This window comes from Harpia harpyja, chromosome 4, assembly GCF_026419915.1.
Source record: "Harpia harpyja isolate bHarHar1 chromosome 4, bHarHar1 primary haplotype, whole genome shotgun sequence".
Classification (NCBI taxonomy): Eukaryota; Metazoa; Chordata; class Aves; order Accipitriformes; family Accipitridae; genus Harpia; species Harpia harpyja.
In genome coordinates, this window is record NC_068943.1 from 68,579,807 (window position 1) to 68,605,134 (window position 25,328).

Sequence of the window (25,328 nt, forward strand, 5' to 3'; positions counted from 1 at the left end):
AGGGAAAAAAACCCCCATATAAAGTCCTATCTCAAACAGAAGACATGACATTTGAGGCCCAATGGAAAGCTACAGATCTCACCGTCTTCTGACTTAAGAATTGAACATCTGAAACTCTGTTTATAGTTGACCCCCCCTCCAGAGAGGTGCAACTAGAAATCAGAGAGGAGCACTGCTAAATGTTCCTTTAGAAGAAACTTCCTAGTAGAACATCCTCCTCACAACAAAATCAGAAAAACAAATCAGGACAAAGCAACATCCAGAATCAGTCATTACCACCTAGAAGAAACTGCAGGAGAATTTGTAGAGGTAAGTATTTATCCAACTCAAGTGACAGAAAAGAAACCTGAAAACATTTCCTGCCCCTTGTTTGGGGCAGAACTGTGACTGATTGCATTGTCCATTAGAAAAAGATTTACTATTGAAGATAATGAAGCAAAACACTGCCTAAATCTGTGAGAACAGACAGAAAAAACACCTCAGATCTACACCATGATAATGTCTTGGGACAGCACCTGGTTCTGCAAAGTCAGCAGAGCACCTTGGTGAGACATCAAACCGGGATATTTGTTTTATTGCTGATTTGGGTTATACATAATCCGATATAATAGACACAGAGTGTTGAAAAGCTGTGTTTAAAAAAAAAAAAAAAATCAAACAGACTTTCTCCATTCAATAGTACCCTGTTCTTTTAATCCCTTATCTTGTTCAGAAAATATGGCTCATTTAATTACAAAAGTTGATATATGTCAAGAATAATGTTACACCAACACAGTATTTGCCATTTTTGTACCCCTGAAAAGGTAAAACCAAAATAAATGCAAATTCTTTAATTAAGTGGGGCTGCTTGCACTGGGTCAGAGATTTTGTCCTCTGAGCTGTATTTCTCTGTTGGAAATTCCATGTCTTATCTAAACTTACCAGACATACTCAAAATTCTGATTTCGTACACAGACATGCATATGGTTACATTTCTAAATTACTTGCAAATTGCAAAATTAGTCTTAATAACTAATTATTTTACACTGCATGTTCTTTACTGCATGTTAGTACTCAAACATTTTAGTTATATAAAACTGCCTAATTATAGCCCTGGAGAATGATTTGAAAAGCTCTTTCTCTTTTTTTGAGTGTTACTATCCTTTAAACCATATGGATTCAGTAGAAGGAAACAGGTCAGCAAGTGAGAACCAGTATCTGGCTCATACTTACCAGTCCACTTCAGGGCAATGCTCAGATCCAATCCTCAGTCAGCATGACCCATGCAGATGAGCAGCATGCAAGACTGCAGCTGGGAAGGGATAACCTGTGGGTTACTGTGGGAGTGGGCTCGCAAGTCCTGCAGGCTACCAAACCACAGAGCAGGAAAACAAAAATCATTAGTCTCAGGTATGGTTGGGTCTCTGCATGGAGAAAGGGAGAAAATAGCTTTTGGTGTCAAAGATAAGGCCTCCTTTTTTTTTCTTTTCTATAAGAAACAAGCAGAAGCCAGCTTCAGAAAAGGCAAGAGAGAAATTTTGGTATGTTTTGAGACTGATTACTTACAGTGTGTTTTAGTACAGAATTCTCAGTATAAGCAAATGTTTCTAATGCAGATGATCAAGCATAATACAAATAGCGTGCCGGATCAACAGCTAATATCTAGAGTAAGATAAAGTATTAACAAGTTGTAATTTTTAGGCCTGTACGTGTGTTTAGTTTGCACACAGTCATCGTGAATCATATAACAGGCTCCATGCGGCATCCCTGCTCTTATTTTCCTCATAACATACATGCAATGCATCTGTCACTGTGCTGGTGCTATTAACAACTTGTTGCTCTGTATTTCAGTGGAAAGACACTACATTAAAGACTTTGAGGCTACCTCTTTAAATTTACGTTGCTTTACATTCCCACTAACACTGGTGACCACAGACAAGCATCAGTTTGTAGGAACATGATACTGCTCATATGGGACTAGATAAAATCCAACACACTATGCCTTGTTTCTGTTTTCTCTAATGTAATCTGATGTTCTTGCCTTACAGCAGTGAGAGAAATGCATATCTTTAAGACATTTTATGTATGTATTCTAATCAGTGCTGTGCTCCTTAATTACCCTTGAAATATATGTTAGTAAAATTCTGTAGGATGCTATTGTCATTACAGCCAGTGGAAACACATAGGAAGAAGAAATGCAACCATCAGTGTCAAAACATGAATCCATTCCTCAGGCATCAGGATAGCTAATTATTATGTCAAGAACATAATATCAGAGCAACTGACTATTGAGTGGATAGGAGAGGAACAAAACTTGCCATAATTCAGAAACAACATAAAGAGTTAAAATAATACATACTTTAACCTCTTCAAGTAGATTTGCATAAATGAAAACAAAGCCTTACCAGCAGAAACCATCTCTTTATAATAATTCCTGTTAAGGCTCACGAATTGATAGAACTCAATAGAAAGTGATATGTACAAGAAATGAGGCCCTAAGATTTCTGGACAACAGGCTGTCAGAGTCAGTGGGTAGCTTATGGAGGTATGTGATGCTACTGAAAGCGCATCCCTGAATTGCACATTCATCTTCTATTTGACAAAATTCTAGGAGCATTTTCTGGGCGCATTGTTAATGACTTCCTCATGTAAGAATTATTTTTTATATTTTTAAGAAACATGTCCCATAAAGTCACAAAAGCTAATTTTGACAGATTACTACGTATTTTGGTACTTTTTAAAGAAAAAATAAAAATAAGGAAGAGCCAATACAACTTTTTTGGGAAATCTATCTACGGTTCTAACTACTTTCACAAGTAGTGAGCTTAATATGCATAGATTTCTGTAGCAAGACATTTGGTACTGATGACCTGATGTCCACCCTCTATGTGTTTTAAGGACAGAAACTCTGGACTAGCTCCAGTCTGGTCTTGTCAACATTTGGATCGCATTAGGTATGTCGCTGGAATGTATCTTCTGGTTTATTTTTTATTTAAAAGAAGTCTAGTTCATATTACAAGAGTGTTCCATAATATGAGCTGAAGTGCTAAGCAGAGATAACAGGAAAATTAATTTCAAAAGTGCATTAAATTACTAATGTGGATACATACAGAACCAAAGGCCAGAAGAAATTCAGTCCCAGGCATTTAGTCAAAAAGTTCTGGATATAAGTCTTCTCACTCCCTCCTCTCCCATATATACCTTTACCATAACATATTTTAGCCTGCCAATGCAAACTTTTAATAACTTTTTCAGCCTGGTTTCCTATGCACATGTATGGCCAGCGTGTGACTCTGTATCCATGCCCCTAAATAAGAATGTATTTCAATCAAATTATATAAAGAGGAGGGCTCTTGAAAAGACAAAAATCTTGCGCTTTTCATGAAAACAAGCAACTGAGAAACTCGTCCTGTTCCTGTGTGCCTCCCACGCCCTCCAGAAAAACTCCCTGCTGAGCTCAATGACAGTATTAACTCCAAGAGCATCCCCACGTGAAAGAGCAGTAGGAAGCTGGGCTTGTTTTGTTGCAGACTGAGGGTTTCTCAGGAGTCACCGAAGTAAGGGAAGCTGCGTACCAGGCTGCGGGGTAAGCACACAGAGGGCTGGTGTGACTATGGGGGTAAAGGCCCAGTCAGACGCATCTGTCTGCCAGACCGGAGGATCCTGAGCTCATTTGCCCCAAGATTATCTGAGGAGGTGGGGAAACAGGAGGATGGAAGGGAAAAGATATCCTAAAATGGAAGATATGAATTTTCTCTGCCTCTCTTTGATATCAGAATCTGGAATCTAGAGCAAGTCATCTCATATCAACTGCCTTAATTCTATTACTATTGTGCAGTAAAGTCTCGTGACACAAGTACTAAAAAAGTGTGGGTTTGGGGTTTTTTTTTTCTGATTTGTCTAAATTGTTTTTAGTATTCCTGACTTACCCTATCAGAAGTTTGATTATTAAATAATTAAAAAAACAAGGTATGATGTGTTACAGAACATTGCTTTAGGGGCAGAAGAGGATTTTAATCTTTGATATGAAAGAAAAAATATACAAGAGTAAGACAAGAATATTAGAAACAGCTGCTACTTATGTAATTATGGAATAAAGCATTTAATCTTGTTTTCTTCTTCAAATGTAACTATAATAAAAGCGAGACATTGTGAATATCAAAACAGCAGGACTCTGACATGTTCTCATTTCAGTAGAGATGAAAAGTCATACAGGCAATAAATTAAATACTAAATACCTAAACCTACTATTTATTTCAAGATTAAACACCATTTATGTTCCAAAAGGTTTTTCAAATTGAAGTTTTCAGAATCTGTGGAAACTTTTCAGGACCTTGTTTTTCCTTTCAATTTAGAAAGAAAACCAAGTACACAAAAATATTAGGTATTTTCTGCATGCTAGAAACTTAGCTGGTTAGTCAGCACTACTGAGCATACTTTTAATTTTCTGTGACCTACCTAGAAGGAAACTTAACACTTTGCTGAAAAGAAAAGAAAAGAAAAGAAAAGAAAAGAAAAGAAAAGAAAAGAAAAGAAAAGAAAAGAAAAGAAAGCTCGTCTAGCTGTAGTTTCTGCCAGGAACTCTGCCCTTCCTATTCCAGCCAATAACCACAATCAACTGATGCACTACGACAAGGCACGTAGCAGGGTAGAGAAATTAGAAATCCTATAACCAATTTTCTGTTTATTGTAACAAAGTTGTGGTTCAGCTGCAAAACCATGCAATAACTACACATGCTTACGCTGAACTAAGTTAACACTCTCACATATAAGTTGCTTTTTTTTTTAAACAGAGAAATGAACTTTCCTGGTGACAAACTCTGTGAACCCATTGTGCACCAGCGCTCGCTCTCCTGACAGCGTAGGAGACTCAGGAAACAGGCCACAGGGCTTTTAACACCTTTGCTACCAAAACCCTCATGCTTAGCGAACACATATGCAACAGGAATCACTTACTCGTACCCTTCACAGGAACACTGCTTTAACAACGCCACCACCTTGACTGAACTTTTTCACCATTCTTTTAAGTTCACTCCCTAACAAGTACGACACCTAAATAGTCCACCTTATTGTCCATCTTACAACGGGCAGTCCCCAGCACCATCAGATCCCTGCAGATTGCTATGGACGGACTACAGAGCATAACACTAAAGTTAAATACTTTTGAGCCTGCTAAATTCACATCCTTTTCTCAATTGCATATGGTGCTTTCAAAAGGAGCCCAAGAAAGGCTCCAAGAGTTCTCCTCACACCACAGATCACTCAGACAAGTTGCTTTAAGGTGGTCCCTTCGTGTCCTTTCTATAACCACACCTAAATGCACACAGTAAGTCCCAGCAGCTGTTACTGGCGAGATTTAATTATAGTGGGGTTAAACTTAGTTTTGTTTTTCCAAGTTTTCAGAATAGGCAATGTAGCTGAAGTTGGGAAGGGCATAAAATACATCAGGGTTAACACTGGCATTAAAATTTTGTTGCCAGTGGAACAAACTTCAGTATATACTGCAAAGTAAATATCTCTCTGTGGGACAGCTCTTTTTGGTTTGTAAACCACAAAGTTTATCTAGCCTGTAGTCTTAATTCCTACTTGCACACTAGTCACAGAAACTCCGACTGAGTTCCAGGTTTCATGTCCAATTGGCGAGACTACTGCTTAGGAGAACACTTTTTCTTGTGCAGTGGCACTTCTGGTATGGAAATATAGAATGCTAAAACAGTTCTCAGTATGGAAATGCAAAATGCTAAAGCAATTACCATTTTTAGCATGGTCAATGTCTTAAACTTCCCATCAACTTCAAGGGGACAAAGATTTCACAGGTTTTTATATTTACAGATGTATTTTCAAAACAGAAGTAGGAAAAGATATTAGGGGAGAGGAGCTTGAGGGCAGATCAACTCCTCGCGTTTTTCTCATCATCTTCCTACAGTTGCTTTCTCTCAAAAGTCTGACCTTATTTCTCTTAATTTTTTTTTCCAGAATGATTTTTAAGACATTCCTCACAAAAATATTGTTTGATTAATATTGACAGCTGTCACCTTTTTTTTACCCATGTGGCTTTTTTGTTTATACCCCCTCCCTCTCCTTCCACAGCTTACAGGTAATTCCTCTTTTCCTCCATGTCACCTGCTAATCTTCTTTGTTCTGCTTTCACTCAGTCTTCTCCCTTTCATCTTCTTATTCTTGTCCTCTCTGACCTACCTTAGAAACAAACTCCTATATTATCTGTTCGTAACATCCAAAAGTTGTTCTCCTCCCCACCCTGCATTGTTTGTGGTGAACTTTCAAATTCTGTAGTTGAATGTTAACAGAGAGTTACCTTCTGGTGATGGAATTGAATTGCTGCATCAACTCAGAATTAATCTAGATTTGCACAGGTTTAAATAGCTCACTTAATCCCATGAGTCTTTTGGAAGTCCAGGCAGCGCACTTAGCCAGATGTCAAATTACAATGTCTTTGCAGGCAGTCAAAACCCGGAAGCCCTGACCCAGATGGATCCTGAAAACTGGGACAGTTCTAGTTTAAATGAAGTAAATCTATACACAAACTGTCTAAAACACATGCCATTCATATTTTGGGCCTAAGAATATTTGAAAGTGTGTTGGAAGTGTACTACCTCATTTCACTTCAGCCCTTAAAACAATCACTTAGGCAGTAACTGATTTTTAAAACAGAGTCAGGCTGGCCCATGGTCGAACGCACCATGTTCATCTTCAGGGTACAACTGCTGATAAGAAAGGGAAGGGGGAAAAAAAAAAAAAAAATCAACAAACACGTGATGACAGTCCCCACATATAATTTAAACCAGAAGAGAACTAAAGTGAGGATTGGATCCCTCTATAACATTGCTGAGTTGTTCTTCAAGCTGTATTGAATTTGGGAACTGAAAGACAAACAGAAACTCAGTTTTGTTAGTTCTGCAGAGATGCTCCTTCATTTAGTATTTTGAACATTAGGCAATAATTTACTTACCGTGAACTATTATACTCACTGTAGAGATTTAAACAAATACAAAATCTGCAATACTAAAAGTTGTCATCTCCCTTGTAGCACATGCTGCTAACCCATAGGTCTTTGGGTTTATGAGATCAGTTTGCTTCTTCCAGGATCATTCACTAGGATCAACTGCAAAACAACTAATCTTCCATCTATAAGATTATTTTTAATGCATGCATTAACCACTTTATGCAGAAATACATCTACCTGTACCATCAGTTAACATGAACAGATGAAAAGTTGATAAAGGATGCACTATAATACAGAAACAGAATAATATTCTGACAGTATATTACTGTTTAACTGATATGAATAAAAAACTCCCTTTTAAAACAGAAATGTCTTTGAGAAATCACAAGAAAAAAGAGCCTTTAAAAACATTTTATGAAGCATTGTATTTCATTCTACATAGAATATTATATAGCCACCAAGAATGGAAAAATGTTATTAAAAAACCAAAGCAGAATAAATATTTTTTATCAGATAAACTAACCAGTTTTTACACATTCAAAGATTTTAGATTTTTAAGGAAAAAAAATTTACTTTTCTGAAAACATCAACTTTCACTTCGATTCTACATTTATAAATCAGATGAACATGGAAAGACCTATTTAATATTAGTATACTAATTGTCAAAGAAAAAACATAGAAAAAACCCTATGCAGTATTCACTAGGATTATCATTTTGGATCTCTAGGGTGCATGGTCTGTAATCACACTTCAAAGTGAAAAAAAAAAAAAATCTGTAGAGTAGGTGATGAATAGTTACTTTGCTGACTCATTCCAGATGTATATACAAGTTCCAACGAAGTGAGCGCCCACAACTGAAGACAGCTCTGATGGAGGTGAGGGGAACGGACCAAAAACCCTGTTAGAGGTACCTCTTCGATCAACCTGCTGTTAAATCACTGCCTGCTGTCAAAGACTGCAATTACCCGCACCATATGGGTGACTTAGTTCCGAAATCTTCCAGCAGATGTCCTCACAAGGCAGTCGTGTCAGGGAGGTTAGAGATGTCACCATTTAAAGACTGAGATGGGAAGGAAAATAGACTTAAAATAAGGGTGATATAGAGATAGACATATTAAAAGTATTTAATTTATTCTCAAATGCCAAACTTAAAAACAAAGGCAGTGAGTTAAAAAAATAAGGCTGTCATCTTAAAAACTAAAAGGAGAAAAAAAAGTCACCTGAACAAGTACATAACTAGCACATCTGTTTGAAGTAGCACATCTGCTTCCAATTTGTTAGGTAATTCTTACACCTCACTTATAAACAAAACAGAAGGTTCAAAAAATGATGGTGAAAAGCATGAGCACAAGGAAAACAGCATAAACACTCTAATCCTATCCTTCTCCCTTCTGTTTCATGTTAAAACTGACACTAATTTCATTGTGTGCACAGAGCTGAAGTGCAGCTTTCTGCACCACTCCCTCGTGGCAATGACATACAAATGTTGTCACGACGTTGGTATTCTTGGAAGCATAAAATCCCTCGAGTATTTCAGGGAGACTTAAAAAGAACAGTTTCCTTAAAATAGTGTTCCTCATCATTACTGCTACAAGTGGAAAGTTTTGATACCACATTAAAAATATTTGACTTGTCCTTCTGTGTAGCAAGCAATGCATCCACAGTTAACTACCCACAGACACCTATGATACAATGTCAGTCAAATACTGCTCTACAAACTCAAAGCTGGGATTCTTTACCCACGTCTATGTGACCAGTCTCTCCAGCCCTCAGCCCGTTACCTGCTTTAATGCAGATGTTCATGGCTTCATACGTGAGATGCCACATCATGGAATGATGAAATCAACAAGATGAGCATCACTGACTCTTCTTCAAGAGCAGACACAGAAATAAGTGCTGATACTTGGGGCTTTTGGGGAGACCAGCCAACTGGGACATGTCAGTCACTAAAGTCTGGCTGGTGGAAAGAACTGGAGACTGTCCCAGCTTCAGGAAAATGCTAGGAGGGTGGCTCCAATAGCTCGGACAGACTTGTCTGCCAGAGGTTCTTTGGTGGACCCGTTACGGCAGTTATAGACAGAAAGCGTTGCTATGTTCTACACATTGAATTAGGTCAAAGCTAGCATCATCAATTATACAAACAGATTTCTTATGAAGTCTTAGAGGAGTATGGTTTTTGTCAGTATCTTGTCTGATGCTTCAATAGCATGGGTGAATCTTTTCTGCAGGCTGCTTGTCCTCAATTTCAACAATGGAAACAAAAACAAAAAGATTTTTAGTTTGGTGTCAGTCAATGACCATGGTGAACAATACAGAACTGTCACATTTCTTAACTGGTGAACACTTTCATGCCACAGAACATCAGATAAAGTACATTCTGCACTTAGTTTGTCCTGAGAAAAGAAGAATCCAGGTTCCACATCCTAAAAAGCATGGTAAATACAGTATTAAAGCTATTAAACTTTCTCAGCTGTCATGAAAAATTATAAAAATCTCTTTAACCTTTTAGTTGTCCTTTACTAAAATAAAAAAAAAAAAAAAAGAAAAAAGCACAGAAGGATATTCTATGAAATCAAGACTTCCACCTAAAATAATAAAGGACAAATACAAATGAAGGATGATGGCCAGGGGCAGCTACAGTCAATTGTTACCTGTTTTAAGATTACTTCACTAAGCTGCCTGTCTTTGTCTTGAATCTTAAGCACCTCACCCTTTAGCCCTATGATAAGGAACACAGAATTACAGTCCAAGCAGAGTCTCACTCTGCTGTTTCCAAATAAAGACTTCTTATGGGAACAAATACACATCTGAAACAAAACCATAAAAGATGCTGAAGCAGTTGTAACCAGCTCTTCCTCCATAGCTCTAGTTTCATTATGTAAACATATTCCAGTCAAATCTTTACAAACTATGTCAACAAGTCATGATTTCCCCCTCTTACCCCAGGAAAACTGTGCAAGGATAACTGTACACATGTCCAAGAAATAGAGGATGTCATTTTATTGGAGGTCCACAGGTAATTGTATCACATTAGGGAGTAGAAGAATCTCGTGGTATGGCACAACACAATACTTCACTCTAAACACTTAAACAGAAGGTTAAATGATATGCAACATGATCAAATCAGTAATTCCCCATCTTCTAGGCACCACTGATTAATTTAAAATAAACTTTAATAAATTGAAAAAATAATATAGTCCATTAATTTGTTTGTTGCACTGTCTTTAAATGAAACAGCACTTTGAAAGTCACAAATAAAAAAGCAGCACTTTCTCTTAATACCAACACCACTGTAACACATACTGTAGCGTGGCATGCAAATCCATATCTGCAGTCTTTTTTTTTTGTATTAACAAATGGAATGGTAATTTTCTATCTCAAATATTAGTAGCATAACATGTAAGTGCAGATCATTCTGGCCACAAGTGTGGTAAGCCTTAACAAGTGTGTATTACAAGAGCATAGAACACAGAGCATGACACTTACATCCAAGAATCTCTCTCTTTTGTACTGTACATGGTGTTTGTAACAGGCTGACTTCCAACTTGCTGTACCCCAAGCTTCAGGAAACAAGATTATTGACCGTTTCTGGTTTTGTTTAAAAATAAAATGCAGTCACCATCAAAGCACAACCATTAACAACCTGGTCAAAAAAATGCCATAGCTCCATTGAAAAAATAACTTGTCTTTTTTGTAGACTCCATTACGCGTTAAAGTTTCCATTATAGGCATGTTACGAAGTCTTAAAGTGGTACTGCAGTGTCATTCCTGTTAAGTAGAGATTTGTATAGACACCAAGAAACGGTGCAATGTTCAAAAAAGCTGTTCAAACTGAGCTAAGCTTCACGAGACCACGTACTGAGTCTTCATGCAATGAATCCTGGCTGGCTAGACTCAGGATGTGCATTGTATGGCTGTGTGTAATAGGACTTCCACTTGGCAGCATCCCAGGGGGTGACGGAGCTTCTTCAGGAGTGAGAAATTGATGACCTTCGTGTTCCTCTTTTAATGGTATCATGTCTGTCAAACCTGTATCTGATGTGAGATTTGGCATAGAAGATGGTGGTGTTGGTTGCCCTAGAGTTAGAGTTGCACAAGGCCCACTGATAGTAGTCTTTCCTGGTAAAGGTAGCTCTTCACTAGTTATGCTTGGCTCACTCTGTAGCAGGGGGGTGGCAGCGGCCTGCAAAACGAATTTAGTGCTCTGAATGCACTGATCTTGGTCACACTGTAGAATGGAAGGGTGTCAAAATCATATAAGGCAAACAAAACAGAGAAAAAAGGGAGAAAATGGACAAAAAGGTATGGAAAAGAATGGGATGTGAAGAGAAAAAAAAGAAAGCCATTAGTATCATTCCATGGTTAGCCACCCAAAAATCCCATTGCATGCTGCCCAGGAAAAAAAAGAAAAAAAAAAAAAAAAAAAAAAAGGCATGCATAACTGAGCCAGTGCTTCATATTACTATTGAAGTAAATTATGATAAACATTTAGTGTTCACTTGAGGGTTTTGGTAACCTTTAATATAATATTTTGTGAGTACTGTAATTCAAATGCTTTGCTTATTCTTGTTAGAAGCCATTTGGAAAGCCTAGCTGCACAGTCCATGTGTAACTAACTGCATCAGGCACCTCAAAACCTCTCCAGTTCCGGGTGAGGTGAATCACTTCCACGCTACTTGTTCTACCCTAGAGTAGCTAGCAGTTCGGACACAGGCCCAAAAGCATAATCTAAGCATCTTTCCAAATTCAAAAATGCTAGACGAGTGTCTTTTTTAAATTGGTCTTCACATGTAGGAATTAAGGTGCTACAGAAGATTTCCAGAACAAGAATTCCTTTGATGCAGGTGATTTTATAAAGATATAGCTGACAATACAGCCTCTATGAGCAAAAATCCTCCCCCCCCCCATTTAATACATTATATATACACTCTAGAGAATATTCGCAACATTATTCGCAATACTCTAGTGGATGTGTAGAAATTAGGCAGCACTGCAGATGCATTAATTTGATATCAACTTTCATGATTTTTAGGCTGTTTCTTGATTAATTTAGTTTTGACAATGTGAAGAATCAAGGTACAAAACACAAGTTTTCTGGCAAGCACTTTCACAATAACAAGCCAAATTCAGAATTATATAAATCCAATTAAGTTCAGTGAGTATTAGCAGGAATGCTTTTGCTCTACATCATTCTTAAGAACTGTTTATACAAAATTATCATTCATTCCTTGAGATGACAAGACAGGCAGGTGTTTCAATAATGTCCAGCTAGCTAAGTGGGTAGTATACCTACTGCCAAATTAAGTTTCTTTAACACAAACTGGCATGATTTTTGAGAGCTTCCAAGTACAATATATATTTAATTCATAGCCTGATCAGTTATAACACCTAGAGATTTAAAAAATCCTGTTAGATTCATTTGCCATATTACTGTTCTGCTGTGCAAGAGAAACACTACAGTCAATGAATACAACTCTATATCCAATGCAGCTAAGAAAATTTGAAAGCAAGCAAGCAGAATAAAAAGAAATATATCCAGAGGTAAGACATGCCTATTCACTGTTGTTATTTCAAGGATTCTGTTAAAGCAATATGTTCTGCTTTATGAGTGACTTCTTTGATCTATTATCAAATTACTGAAAGACATTACAAATCCAACATCTGTTCAAGATATTCCCGATCATAACCACTGCTACTAACATTACAGCAATTCCCTAAAATGCCCATTTGAGTTTAATAAGCCACTGTGATATACTCTATGCAAACTCACAGAGACTTTTGCTTCCTTTAGTGTAGATGAAAACGATCACTATGAATGCTTTCTCTATTTTCAAGTCCTCCAATTCCACCACCGAATAGCTTAATGATGGATGCACACACATTACATGCAGAAAGTGTGCAAGCAGGCTACTTGGTCACAGTAGAGAAGCAGTATTTTAAACGTGTCTAAGTGGTTTAGGACTCCCAGACCAACTACTTTTTGACAGGCAGAAGTCCGATCCTTACTCAATTACATATTTTCCAACACACACACTTTCAGAAAGATAAATGCAGCAACTTCCTGTTACATAAATTGAGTTCATATATGTTGGAAGCAATTTTTTCCCCCACAAAATGATGAACAGCCCCAGCCAAACAACTGAAGTGGTCCCATATCATTTCAGAGAGATTACTCACAGGATTAAAGCCAAAACCTTGTGTAAGTACCTTACTAAGAAGAAAACTGTCAGCACCTTTTAAAGTCAAGCTTTCAATTAGTAATTCAGTGTGAATAACTCATTCTTGATTAATACACTGTTATTCACACCTGCTTATTTCAATTAAACTACAGCCTTTCAACCAGCCTTACTATGCAGACCTTAAAAATTTGTTAAATGAATTTTGAAACTTCAGAAAGACCAACAAAATCCATCTTATCTGAAAAGTGGTAGCAAAAGAGCATGTTACATAACAAAGGAATGCCTATAACCACTGGGGTACACTGAAAACAAATAGTGTTAGCAGCTGACTTATTGCTTTAGTGAAGCTTCAGCATTGATCTTCAAAAGGAAATCATTAATGTGTTCCAGGCAATACAAGTACACAGCTTTAAATTAGCTAAAGGTAATTTACTTGAATTCGTTGTATAGCCTGAATTAATTTTCTTCTTACTGAACTCTAGTGCATTTCAACTGAATCAATATCGAAAAGGTAAAGTAGCCTCATAAAGCTCTGTTAAACAGAGTGTTATAAAACTTTTCCAGGTGTTGTATATCTCTCCTTCATTTTCATGCACTTCTGAGTTCCCTAAAGCCTCTCCTTTTATTCAGATACATTTCAGGTTTTCTTTTTTTTGTTCTATTTAACAGTGATCAACATGAAATATCTTAGGAAAATACAGGCTGTCAACAGTTTTCAAAAGTGAACTAGAGTGGGGTCTATACTAGAAAAGGTAGATGTGTTCAATGAAGCTCTCAAAAACACCTGATAAAAACAACAGGTGCTACAGAGGTAGACCATTCTTGAGTCTAAACAGCCAACACAAAACTAAACAAGAATATCAGATTTGTTTATAGGGCTGGCATGGTGGTTTTTCCTTGATTCCATATTTCACTCTTAACTAAATGAAATGTAGGGCCAAAAGTCTTAACAGCTATTAATCACATGAATTATTCAATGCCAGCATTTCAAATGAAATAAAAAAGCCTATGATTGTAACAAAAAGGGAAGCCAAGCACTGAAATCTAAATAGCTAAAAAATCTACTGTAGAAATTATTCCACCAGTACCTTCTTAATTCAGATCTACTGATTTTCTTTCCCACTTACAATTTCCACTGTTTCAGAGGAACAGCAGATTCTGAAGGTAAGACAAGTTTAATAAGTTCTACAAGTACAGAAGTTCAATTACATATGTGCATAGAATTTTTTAGCCATCTCTGTATTTATTTTCACATCAAAAGGCACAAATTAAAGCAAATTAGACAAAACCTAAAATTCTGTGTTTATTTCACAAACAATAAATACAAACAACTAAGGAAACAATATTTTTCATTTTCTTTCTGAAGAAAATCTTATTTTCTTCTAAGCTACACAAAACGTACGTTAACATAGCTGTTGTACATGGCAATATATTTTTCACATTTCAAATGCCAAAGCCAGAGATTATTTACTTTGGATTTTGAATTAACTTTAAAAATTTTCTAAACACTAGTAACATTAAAGAATTATTACAGTTCTCAGAAGATGGAGAAAAGCAGGTCAAATTATCTCAGCATCTCTGAATAAAGTACAAACAAGAAGAAGTTCGGATGAGACTGACAGCATTGAGTGATAGTTCTATAAGTAACAGAAAGGACGCTGAAATACCATAGTAGATGGATACAATAGATGGGTAAAGAGTGGAGGGATGGAGCTGTATAACTGTTCCCAACAGCTGTAGAATTTCACATGCAAAGTCATGGTATTGCAGATATTGTGCAACAACTGAGCCACAAACCCCACCAAGTCAATGGCTCCACTAGCAAGTAGTACAGTGCATCAGGAGTAATCTATGAAGAGAAACGCTTCTGAAGCCAAAGGGGAAACTATACCTGTCCCAGGGATTTTGCTTCAGACTAGCTACTGTTTGTTTTTATGGACTGAATGTCCATGAATGGTTAGAGCATGCCGGGTGCATTCTGGGAGCACACCTTCTGAAAGATATCTAGTTCATGTGCTCCGATAGTGCTCTGCGATGTGAACAAAAATGCAGTAAATATGCGCAATCAAAAGAATTTCTTCTAAAACTTATCTCAACCCAAAGCAAAATGCTGAAGTTGATTTACTGCATGTGCCCTTAACCCATTTTAACAATGAAGTAAAAAGCTTTAATGAAAAACTTCTATCAACCTTGACTGTGGTCATGTTGACTTGATAAGAGCCTTAAGTTACATTTCAGGCAATGATGAATTATACTTGTGAAGTATGACAGTAAATAGACAAGGAAACACACTTGTAAAACTCCCAGTGAAGTGGGGCTCCTATTCTTGCTGATCCTTTTACTGTCATGATAGAAATACTTACTCCTAATAATGAGAATATGAAAAGCAAAGGAAAATGTATGCTAGGATGCTCAGAGTTAATATTCCCTGGATAAGCTGGATTCCTGTTTCCAGATCAGTGCCAGAAATACTGATGTGAACATTTGGGAGAGGACTTTCCTGCATGTCTCACTGTTAATGAATGTTGCGCATGCACTATTGTGGTTCCTACAATTTTAAGTGGTGCGTATCAGTAAGAAAACAAACATTCTAACTAAAGAATTTGCATCCAGGAAAGGAAAGGAAAGGGAGAACTGGAAATAAGGGAATTTGGCACACAAGGAACTACCTAAGCACTGAAGAAGAGATGCCTAGAAACGCAGGAGTACAAGCGAATTTTTTAAAAACAAAGAAATAAACCTGTCCTGACACAAAGGCAAATAGAAGTAAAATCTATCACTTTATAAGGCATTAGAGAATTCCTAGAGACATCATAGTAAAAATAAACAAAACTAATTCCTCTAAAAAAAGTGCATGGAGTGAGATACATTCTGTGTTTCTTCATAATGGATTACTAAAGAATAAAATACCCTATGTCAAAACCCAAGAACCAACTCAGGCTTTTAAGAGAAAGCTAAGTACTACAGAAGTGCAGATCCAGGTAATGGTAGCTGATGGGTTTATGGTGAAATAAGAACTTTTTTCAGAATACAAAGAAAATAAACCTTAAAGAGAAAGAATAAAATACAGACAAAATTATGATTTCATAATGGGTGAGATACTGTGTTTCATAAAAAAAAAAATTCTTAAGAATGAGAAGACAGATACTTGGGCAATCAAACTAATGAAGAGCTTGTAAAAATAATCAGCAATAAAATGCAATAGGGAAATACTTCAGAAATGCCACCTCTACGGATCATGATCTCCATGTGACCATGCTTGTCACATGGATAAGGATATTAAGAAGCTGGCTAATGAATTGAGCAGATTAATTTCAAATTATATTGGAAAAGAGATTAAAAACACTGGGAATGTACCAGGAAAAAAATAATTACATGTGCTTCCAGTCTTCAAAAAAGTAAACACAACTTCAGCTCTTAGTAAAATAAGGGAGGTACTAAGGAGAGAACAGGAGAAAAAGCTCTTTTATAAGATCGAGAAAAAAATAAAATCATAGTATGGGTCTGTGAAGCACTGATTATAGCAACAACCCTGACTTTCTGAGATTGTGACAAACCGAGTCACTAGCACGAGTAGGGTAGCTCCTATATGAAATATTCAAAGTCTCAAAGGCAAAATTACCACAAAAGCTGTTAAATACAAAAATAGTGCCCCACAAATGGTATCCTGAATAAGAGATAATGTATTGCACTGATAACAAGTGTCTGGCAAGTTTAAACTTAGCCTGATATTTATTTTGAGCTTAAATGCAAAAATGATGCTATGTTAAAAGATGTATTAAAATAAATGAAAGCAGAATATAATACTAAGCAACCCAGAAAGATTTAAAGAATGACGAGAGGCTAGTTGGGTGAGGCACAAGGATTCTATTTAGAAAGACACAAGTCACTGAGTAAAAGATTTGAGGGGAGGGAAAAGAAAGAAAGGAAAGAAGGAAGGGAAGGAATAAGAGAAGACAAGTGTGAGAGAAGATGCTCATTAAAATCTTCCTTTAATATCAATGGGCAGGAGAGACATTTTAGCACGCTATATGGATTAAGTATTATAGCATCTAGACATTAAGATTCAATGTAGAGACAAGAAGATGTAATGCATTCTGGAATAAAATCCAAGGAGACACAACATAAAGGTGTACTGCACTTCAGATTTCTAATAAGTTACTTCCTGTACTCAAAAGTGTTAAACTTGCTAAAATAGTGTAATTATCTCTGATGACATATAAATGGCTAAACCTCTGCCTTTTAAAAAGTATTTATGGACTAAGAGTATGACCTACACACGGTCTTAAGTCAAGGGATTTCACTTTGCCTGTCCTTACCTGAAACCACAATAATACAAGCTGCAGTACCAGATACATCCCCTTCAAGCTTGCCAGTTCTTTGTGGTCCACCTGCCTCAGCTCCAAGAAAGCATTTTTCATTTTATGCCTCTGGCTTTTTCCCAAGAGGTGTGTAACCTTCCAGAAGGGAAGACTGAATCATATTCTATCTTTTGCCTAACCTTTGTCAGTGACGACACAAGGTAAAAAGGAAACCTTTTCTTCCACAAAGACTTTCCCTTTACTGTTTTGCTTCCACTGGAGTCTTGGGCTTGAGCTAGTCTATTATTTAAACCATCAATCACCAAAGGAAATCTTGATGTTTGTGTCTGAACTTATAGCAAGAGGGATTCAGGAGAATCTTGCAGAAATTCCTCCTCTAAAAAAAAACCCAACCAAAAAAATCAGACAATGGGATGCCACATGCCTTGTTTTACTTCTGCCATAAAATGTACTCCACTGCCTTTAACTCAAGAATCTTCCACCGTCCTTTTCAGCAGAGAACAAGTGAATGGCTGGTGTTCCCAGTGCTCCTGTTCCCAAACTTCTTCAGAAAAAATCTAAGATTGTGTACTGGGAAGAAAGCTGAGAGAAACAGATACTGTAAAGCCTGGAAAAGTACTAGGGGTCACTTCATGGGAAAAAGGTTTAAATAGAATGATGACTTGATTATTTCTGTCTACATTTAAATTGGAACAGGAAATCTGGTAACTGAACAGAATGGCTGAAAACAACTAAGGTAGCAGTAAGGTGAATTAATTTTGGTAGGAAAAAAGAAAGTCTGTTATGTGGATGAGACTGAGATCTTAAGTGTGAAATAGGGAAATCAGTTTTGTTGTTTGCTGCTTTATGAGATAGAAGAGATGGGAACCTTAAAGTAGGCAGAGAGTCTACTGAGAAGAGCAAAAATGTTGACCTCAGAACACAGAAAAAGGGAGATGTGAAACAAGAACAAATCAGAGGCAAAGTTACGTCCCACTGCATTGTTGCCAGCATGAAATGAATTTATAATTTCTTATGCTTCAAACAACTCAGGAAAGAATGCAAGATTTTAAACAGGGAAGAGAAAATAGTGCTAGAGAGACTGGGAAACTAAGCAGGTCTTTAACAGTTTGCAACAAAGCTCAAGGGAGAAATTTTAATGTTGATAGCCAGCTGCCACTAGAAGCCAATTGGTCTTGAACACAGACCAGCAATAATACCCTGAGAAAAGTAGCATCACAGTCTTAAAGATATTCCTCCATAGCAAACATGACGTATTACTTTTTTCAAGCTTTTTCTAAGACATCATTTTCAGGAATGAAAGCTGCACATTTCCAAGTGACTCTGATAACTGTTAAAGAACCCAAGCCTTTCCCAGCTAGAGTAGCGTGATGTTCTAGGAGATAAGAAGTTCAAATCCTTAAAGAATTTGCATAATTACAGGTATTAAACTCTAAAATCATAACAGTTAGCTGCTTGACTTAAAGTAATACCATAACAGATCTCTCCATTTTTAGAGACAAATTTAGTCAATTTTCTATCAAACTGGCACAAGATTTTCTCATTAATATCTAGTAATAATGATAGTGTCTTCTTATAATGCAAGTATAATTCTTGTAATGTTAAGATAATTTAATGCCAGGGACTTACTGTGGGTTAATGATCCTCACAAATAAGAAGCCTTGACACAGTCAGAAAGTTTGGGTAATCCCTGAAAGACCTTAGGCTATTTCTAAGGTTTGCTTTCTCATTCTCTCTCTCTCTAAAAAACCTTTTCTCTTCAGAGTTACATTTTCTTTGAGTAAAATTTGCATGGAGCATTACCTTGTTCTGCACAACTGCACCTCATGAAAGATTCAGAGTTAATACTGTCTCTCTAATATATCTTCTCATTAAGGAATCTAACAAATCTTCTATTTAATCCTCAAAATAGTGAGTAAAAACAGCTTAGGAACTACAGCAAAATTTTTATGCCAGTTTATCAGTGACACTAAAACTAATCTGTCTGGGAAGAGTGAGTCTTTTCTTCTTTCGTTCAAAAGCAAGGCTGAATTACGTCAGAAGGCCTTGTGGCTGCCTCTTTTTTGGCAGAGGGAGGGCGTCCATAACTCATGGCTTCTTTGACAAAGTCTTAGAACCCACATAATATGAAGATATGTGGATAACAATTCAGAAATAGGCACATATGTAAGATGCTTGCCTTTGGAAAAAGATCTCTTTCCAGTTATTCTCTTCTTCTTGGCACTGGAAATCTTATCTTCCATTATGATAGCCAATGCTACCAGCAAAAAAACAAAGTAAAAACTATTGGCACAGTTTCAAAGATGTTTAAAAGCTTTTGTTGTGACAATCCAGTTGCCATTTTTTGTTCATTGGAAGTTCAGTGTCCTCCTGCTCTTTCTTCAGCATACTTCTCCCCTAGAAACTCCTCTTTGTTCATCTTTGCTTTTTACAACACATTAGTCTATGCAAAACTGAAGTGTACAAGCAAAGAAGGAAATAGAGTATGAAGAAAGTGCCATACAAAATAACAATTAGCTGGAAAATGATGAACCAGAGCAAGTCCATGATACTTGAATATTCCAGTTCAAAACACAGCAGGTGTCAACAATACAAGCCAAAATGCCAGTATATTCAATAAATCAACAGTGTAGAAAAGCCTCTCTTTTTTTATAATCCATCAGCAACAACTATTACACTGTGTGAAACAAACATTTAAAAGAGCCTTGGGGGTTTTTTTTCTTTACTGTTAATAAACAAGCCATTCCACCCAGAGTGTCAGCTGTATCCAGTTAGTTATTACTTGATTAGTTCACATGAAAGTGGAGAAGGAAAACATTCACAGGAATCTTGATGAACAACACTATGGGATGATTCCTACCATGTTGCTCTGAGATTGTGTGGCCCCGTACATAGTAATGCCATTTGATGGTCCTGCTAATTGCGGTGTATCTGGTTGTATAAATCCTCTTCTGTCAATTAAGCTATGGAATAATCAAAATAAAGAAAAAGTGTTAGAGATATTTCTGATCAATAACTACCTCCTCTGGATAAAAAGAAAGAGGAAAATTTTCTGTCATACAACAGACCTTAATACCTCGCCAATACCTTCAAATGTCCGCTTTTATTCAACTGAAGTACAAGACTTCATTTTTACTCATCAGCAAGGTAATTGTTTCCTTGTAATACTACCCGCCACATAGTCATATGTACTGCTACTTTTCTAGATTTTTGTCATAGGCAAAAGATTTAGAAGCTTACCAGCAGGTACCATGAAACCCAAGAATTTTAAACCACAGGTGTGAAAACAAATTACAAAACTCTGTAGTGCACTCTGAATCACTATCTATTTTGAAGGTTCTTTTGTTATCAGTTTCCACACCTCTAAATTAAAGCTACTTTATCACAAAATTTAGAAAGAAAGAGGAACTTTTGTTCAGACAACTTACTTGCCAGGTGTTTCATGACAGCTACTTAACACTGCTTATAGTGCTCCACTATTCTTACCAAAGTGATGCACTCATAAAATTTCTTATTTCCATGTAAGAAAATGTTTTGTGGAGAAATTAATAAAAAATAAGTAAAAATCTACATAAGATTATAAAAAAAATAGAATGGAATAATCTGACCTAGCTGAAGATTTTGCTAAAATTCCACATACAATTTTACTCTCAATCTGAGAACTATAAACCTCACTTAGGTTCTGCTAGTTAATACTCACAAAAAGCTGAATGTACAGACCCAAGTACTATATTCTACCTGTGTATTAGCTCATATCACTTCCATACAAAAAAACCCCCAAAACTTTTCAACTGTTTATGCTTCAATGCATTCAAACTTTTTGTTGTTGTTGTGTTTGGGTTTTTTTTTTTTTGTTTTTGTTTTATTTTAAATTAGATGTAACTTTCAATTATAGTTCCATACATTTTGAATCACAGGCCAAAATGTTTTTTTCCTATGTCCTGAACAATGTTACTTCCCATCTGGAAAACTACAAATTTTACCACAGGATATCAAATTTTAACTGGAGTGTTTATAGTTCCAGCTACTAAGATACAATGACAGGAATGCCTTAAGACACCTGAGAGCTAAAGTCAGCACCAAACTGGTTTTATTTGCTGATTTATAGGACCTCTAAATTCACTAAGGGTCAACATGGCTTCAATTTTAAAAGATAAGAACAGGATGCATAGAAAAATCTAAGGCATTTCCCTTCTCCAAAGTCAATGAGGTTTCCATGACTTGGAGACCAGTTTAAGCTTTACTTGTGAATGTCTGCAGAACAGGTTTTTATGTACATTCAAAACACTTAGAAAACCACTGAGATTACAATCTGCCATGTGGAAAGCACTCCTTAAAAATCAGATGCTTAAAGTTATGTGATTTATTACACCAGAACACTAGTTAGACCTATGCTGACAGCTATGGATCAAATGAAGATCTGAAAGTTAGTGTTGAGGACATGTAAAATGCATTCTGAATTTGATAGCATAGGTTTAAAAATGAGAAACATGTTCTTTAACAGAAGTGAGAAAAGTTTGGATTATTTACAGATCCTCTCTTAATCTGCATTCCATTCTCAAAAGCAATTGAACAATTTGAATTTTAAGCTGTAATTGCTGCTAAGCCACTTTGCCAGAATTCAAGGAAAAAAATTAATATTTAGTGACTTGGGACACAGCTGAGATTAAAAGTAAAAAAAAAAGTAATGTTATAATTTACATTTTACAGTTAGTAAATGTTTACCATTTGTCACAAAATATCTCCCTGCAGAAACTCTACATATACTTCAGCTTCTAAATAAATTATGTTGCTACATGGAATTTAGGAAAAAATGTACAAACTCTGTTAAAACAAGCATGTTAAAAAGCCAGTCTGGTCTAACTGTGTGCTGCTACTTGTATCAGCCTAAAGTACTATTTCAAATACTGTTAATAAAGATTTCCATTTGGAGTCAAACAAAAGAATTTGAAGCATGGCAACGAGATTTTCTATCACATACTTTTATGAAAAGCAAAATGGCAAAATTAAAGGGTTGGCTTCAGGCACCATCCATAGAGGCAGGAAGCAGAGACAGGGTTACTCTTGCTCACCACAGGGATTACAGTGTTAACCCAGTATGTGGAAATCTTAACCCAGTTAAGTCTCCTCCTTAGGAAAAGCTGTCAGTCTCTCCTGTTGACCTTTGACTGCTCGTAGAAGAACCACCTCTGATATTCATAATAGCAAAGACAGAAATCCCACTTCCAATGAAACGCCTTAGCCACTGAACTATAAAGTCACTTACTTTCTTCCTTCTCAATAGTTCAGATTTGTAACTACATAATTCCAGACAAAGCAAAACAGCTTCTATCAATGAGTATGCCACAAAAATAATCTACAAGATGTCAGCCACTGTCTACAGAGGAACTGGGCCTCTATCGTACATGTAGTACACCAACTATCTAACCGCTTAGCATTGGAATAAGAAGAGAATTAAGTCCTTCCAGCTGCCAGTTTTATTTCTCTAGTCTCAGCTCTGTATTATGTTTTGTTCAAGCTGAAAAACCATCAGCAACCTTGAATATACAAATATTTTGAATTTCAAAAGTGAAAATGTATGCAGCAAAAATTAATCCATTAAGCTTTCTCTGGAATTGCTTCGGTGTAAGACCACCAAATTCAGCTTAACGTATATATGTTAACAGTAGTATAAATAAAGAAAAATTACTGTCCATTTAAATAAAATGGTTCAGAGTGAAAAGACAAAAATGAACAATTATCAAGCTAGTTGTAGAATTAAGGTTCCTAAACTCTCCTAAACTCATGTCACATTTGTTAGATATGTAAGAGCTTAATAAACTTTCAAATCACCCATCATGCAACAGCTAACTACTAGAAATCTTTTACTGCTAGAAGTTATTAACTGCAGTGGCAAAAGTTCAAACAACAGATAAACAAGTTTATTTTCATTTCAGATGTCAACCTTAAATACATTTTACTGGATCTGATGACTAACTTAGTTTAACCACAATTTGCCAACTTATCTCTTTACTACTGAAGAAAAACTTAATTAAAGCTTCTAATGGACAGTAAAACAAAGCTTTATTTTTGTTGAGTAAACTCAAGCAATAAGAATATTTTTTTCATCAATAATCACGTGGCTTCATTTATACTAACAATACTTTTGATACTCTTACCTTGGAGAGAGGGGCCCACAGAGTGCAGCACAGCAATTAGTAAAGATGTTGCCATAACTGTATGGATTATAGTTTTCTTTACCTCTTTTATTTGACCATGATCCTTTAATCTGAAGAGATATGAAAAAGATGCATCACATATAATACAATACACAAAATGGCTGAGGCAAATTAAGGGTTACCAAAGCAGCAACATGCTACTTATATCAGAGGCAGACCAGAGAAAACCCATGATCACACTTTCCAAACAGCTTAGAGCTTTGGGCTGTTATGAGAAGCTGGACCCTAAAATCTTACAAGGAAGCACATGCTTTACCTCCATAGATTTAGACAACCCAAAATCTCAAAGGATCAACATAGTCACAGTAGGAATTTTAGCATCTAAACATAATGGTCTAAGCTTAATTTTACAAATATTACAGCATGTTCTACAGAAGAGGTTCAATTGCAACACACCATTAAAGCCAGCAATAGAGCACTTCTTTTCCATACTCTTGGGCAAGTTCTCAAGCTGTGCAATACCACACAACATTATCTGCCCTAAAGTTCACAAATGGCTCTAAAATATTGTGAAGCAACTCCAGTCATTTCTACCTTTTAGCACATATTGCATTTTCTTTTAGCTAGTCTTGCTTTTCTGTTTGTGAGATACTTGACAGCCTGAGTAAAATGTCTTACTGTATCCAACTGGAAATGTATGCTTTAAATGAAATTACTGAATAGTTTACTTGAAATTCAGACATGTTACACTGCTGCAGTTCCCTGCTATCCGACTTTCAACAATCCACAAGAACCATCTGAGGGAAGGGGAGATAGTGAAAGCATGCTGGGTCCATCTAGAGAGACAATGTTGGCCTAAACCTAATAACTGATCAATACCAGAGTACCTCAACTGTCTTACTGACGAGGCAGATTTCTTCAAAGTCAGGCTACATGCTCAGATACTTGACGCTGACGCACAATTCATTCTGAGCCTGCTTGTTAAGTTTTTTCTGGTTGATTGGTATTTATTGTAAAATTTATAATTTTAACTGTGACCTTAAACAATAGCAAAACATGTGCTTGACAGTCCCAAAGATGCTACTATTATATTTTCCAGACACCTATGAAAAAAGGTGCAACAGAAAATTACAATAAAATAATTTTAAGCTTGCAGTAATTTGTTAGATTACTTGCTAAATTCCAACGAGCTTTCTATACCTTTAGCTACCTATTTTTATTTTCTCCTTTCATTCATTTTGTATTTTTCCTTTTAGTTAGGGGGACACACATGAAGCCTCCACACACAGTTAAACATAATTCCACACCAAAACAATGGAAAACTATGTGCAAAATACTACAACTGTAGAAATGAGAAAGTTGACGTTTAAATTAATGATATACTCCTTATCAGAGGTTTTAGATCTCAGACTGGAAAAGAAATTTCAAAGGAAAAGAAAATAAAGGATGAAATTTTTGTGTTGAGAATTCAACACACTTTGCAATTTTTACAGTAAGCAATTTTTGAGTCAAAGAATATTTAGGACTCTCAGTGAAAAACAGATACTGAAAATTATTTAGTAATTTTTCTACTGTATAAAATACACTTGTTTCTTTGTCTCCTCTATTCTATATTTTCCTATTTCAAGACACTGGTCCTGTGGATGTAAATCATAATGGACACATCATGTAACAGCACATCTGCAAGCCACAACAAATATAGTCCAAAAGATCTCTTCTGATATTT

General features: G+C 36.2%; 1 protein-coding gene across 4 annotated transcripts in view; it reads right to left on the bottom strand.

Moving 5' to 3' along the window:
• Positions 1–9,919: 9,919 nt before the first annotated feature.
• The window catches only part of ZDHHC14 (zinc finger DHHC-type palmitoyltransferase 14), a 122,295-nt gene continuing 106,886 nt past the window's right edge, over positions 9,920–25,328 (bottom strand). For 2 of the 4 annotated variants that reach the window (XM_052784639.1, XM_052784640.1), the window contains exons 7-9: positions 23,603–23,712; positions 20,305–20,407; positions 9,920–11,126 (exon numbers count right to left, since the gene is read on the bottom strand). In XM_052784639.1, the coding sequence (XP_052640599.1) occupies positions 10,770–11,126; positions 20,305–20,407; positions 23,603–23,712 (570 nt within the window). In that variant the 3' untranslated portion in view covers positions 9,920–10,769. Of the gene's footprint in view, positions 11,172–20,304; positions 20,408–23,602; positions 23,713–25,328 lie in introns of all 4 variants that reach the window. The other 2 variants (XM_052784638.1, XM_052784637.1) reach the window with 1 other exon arrangement.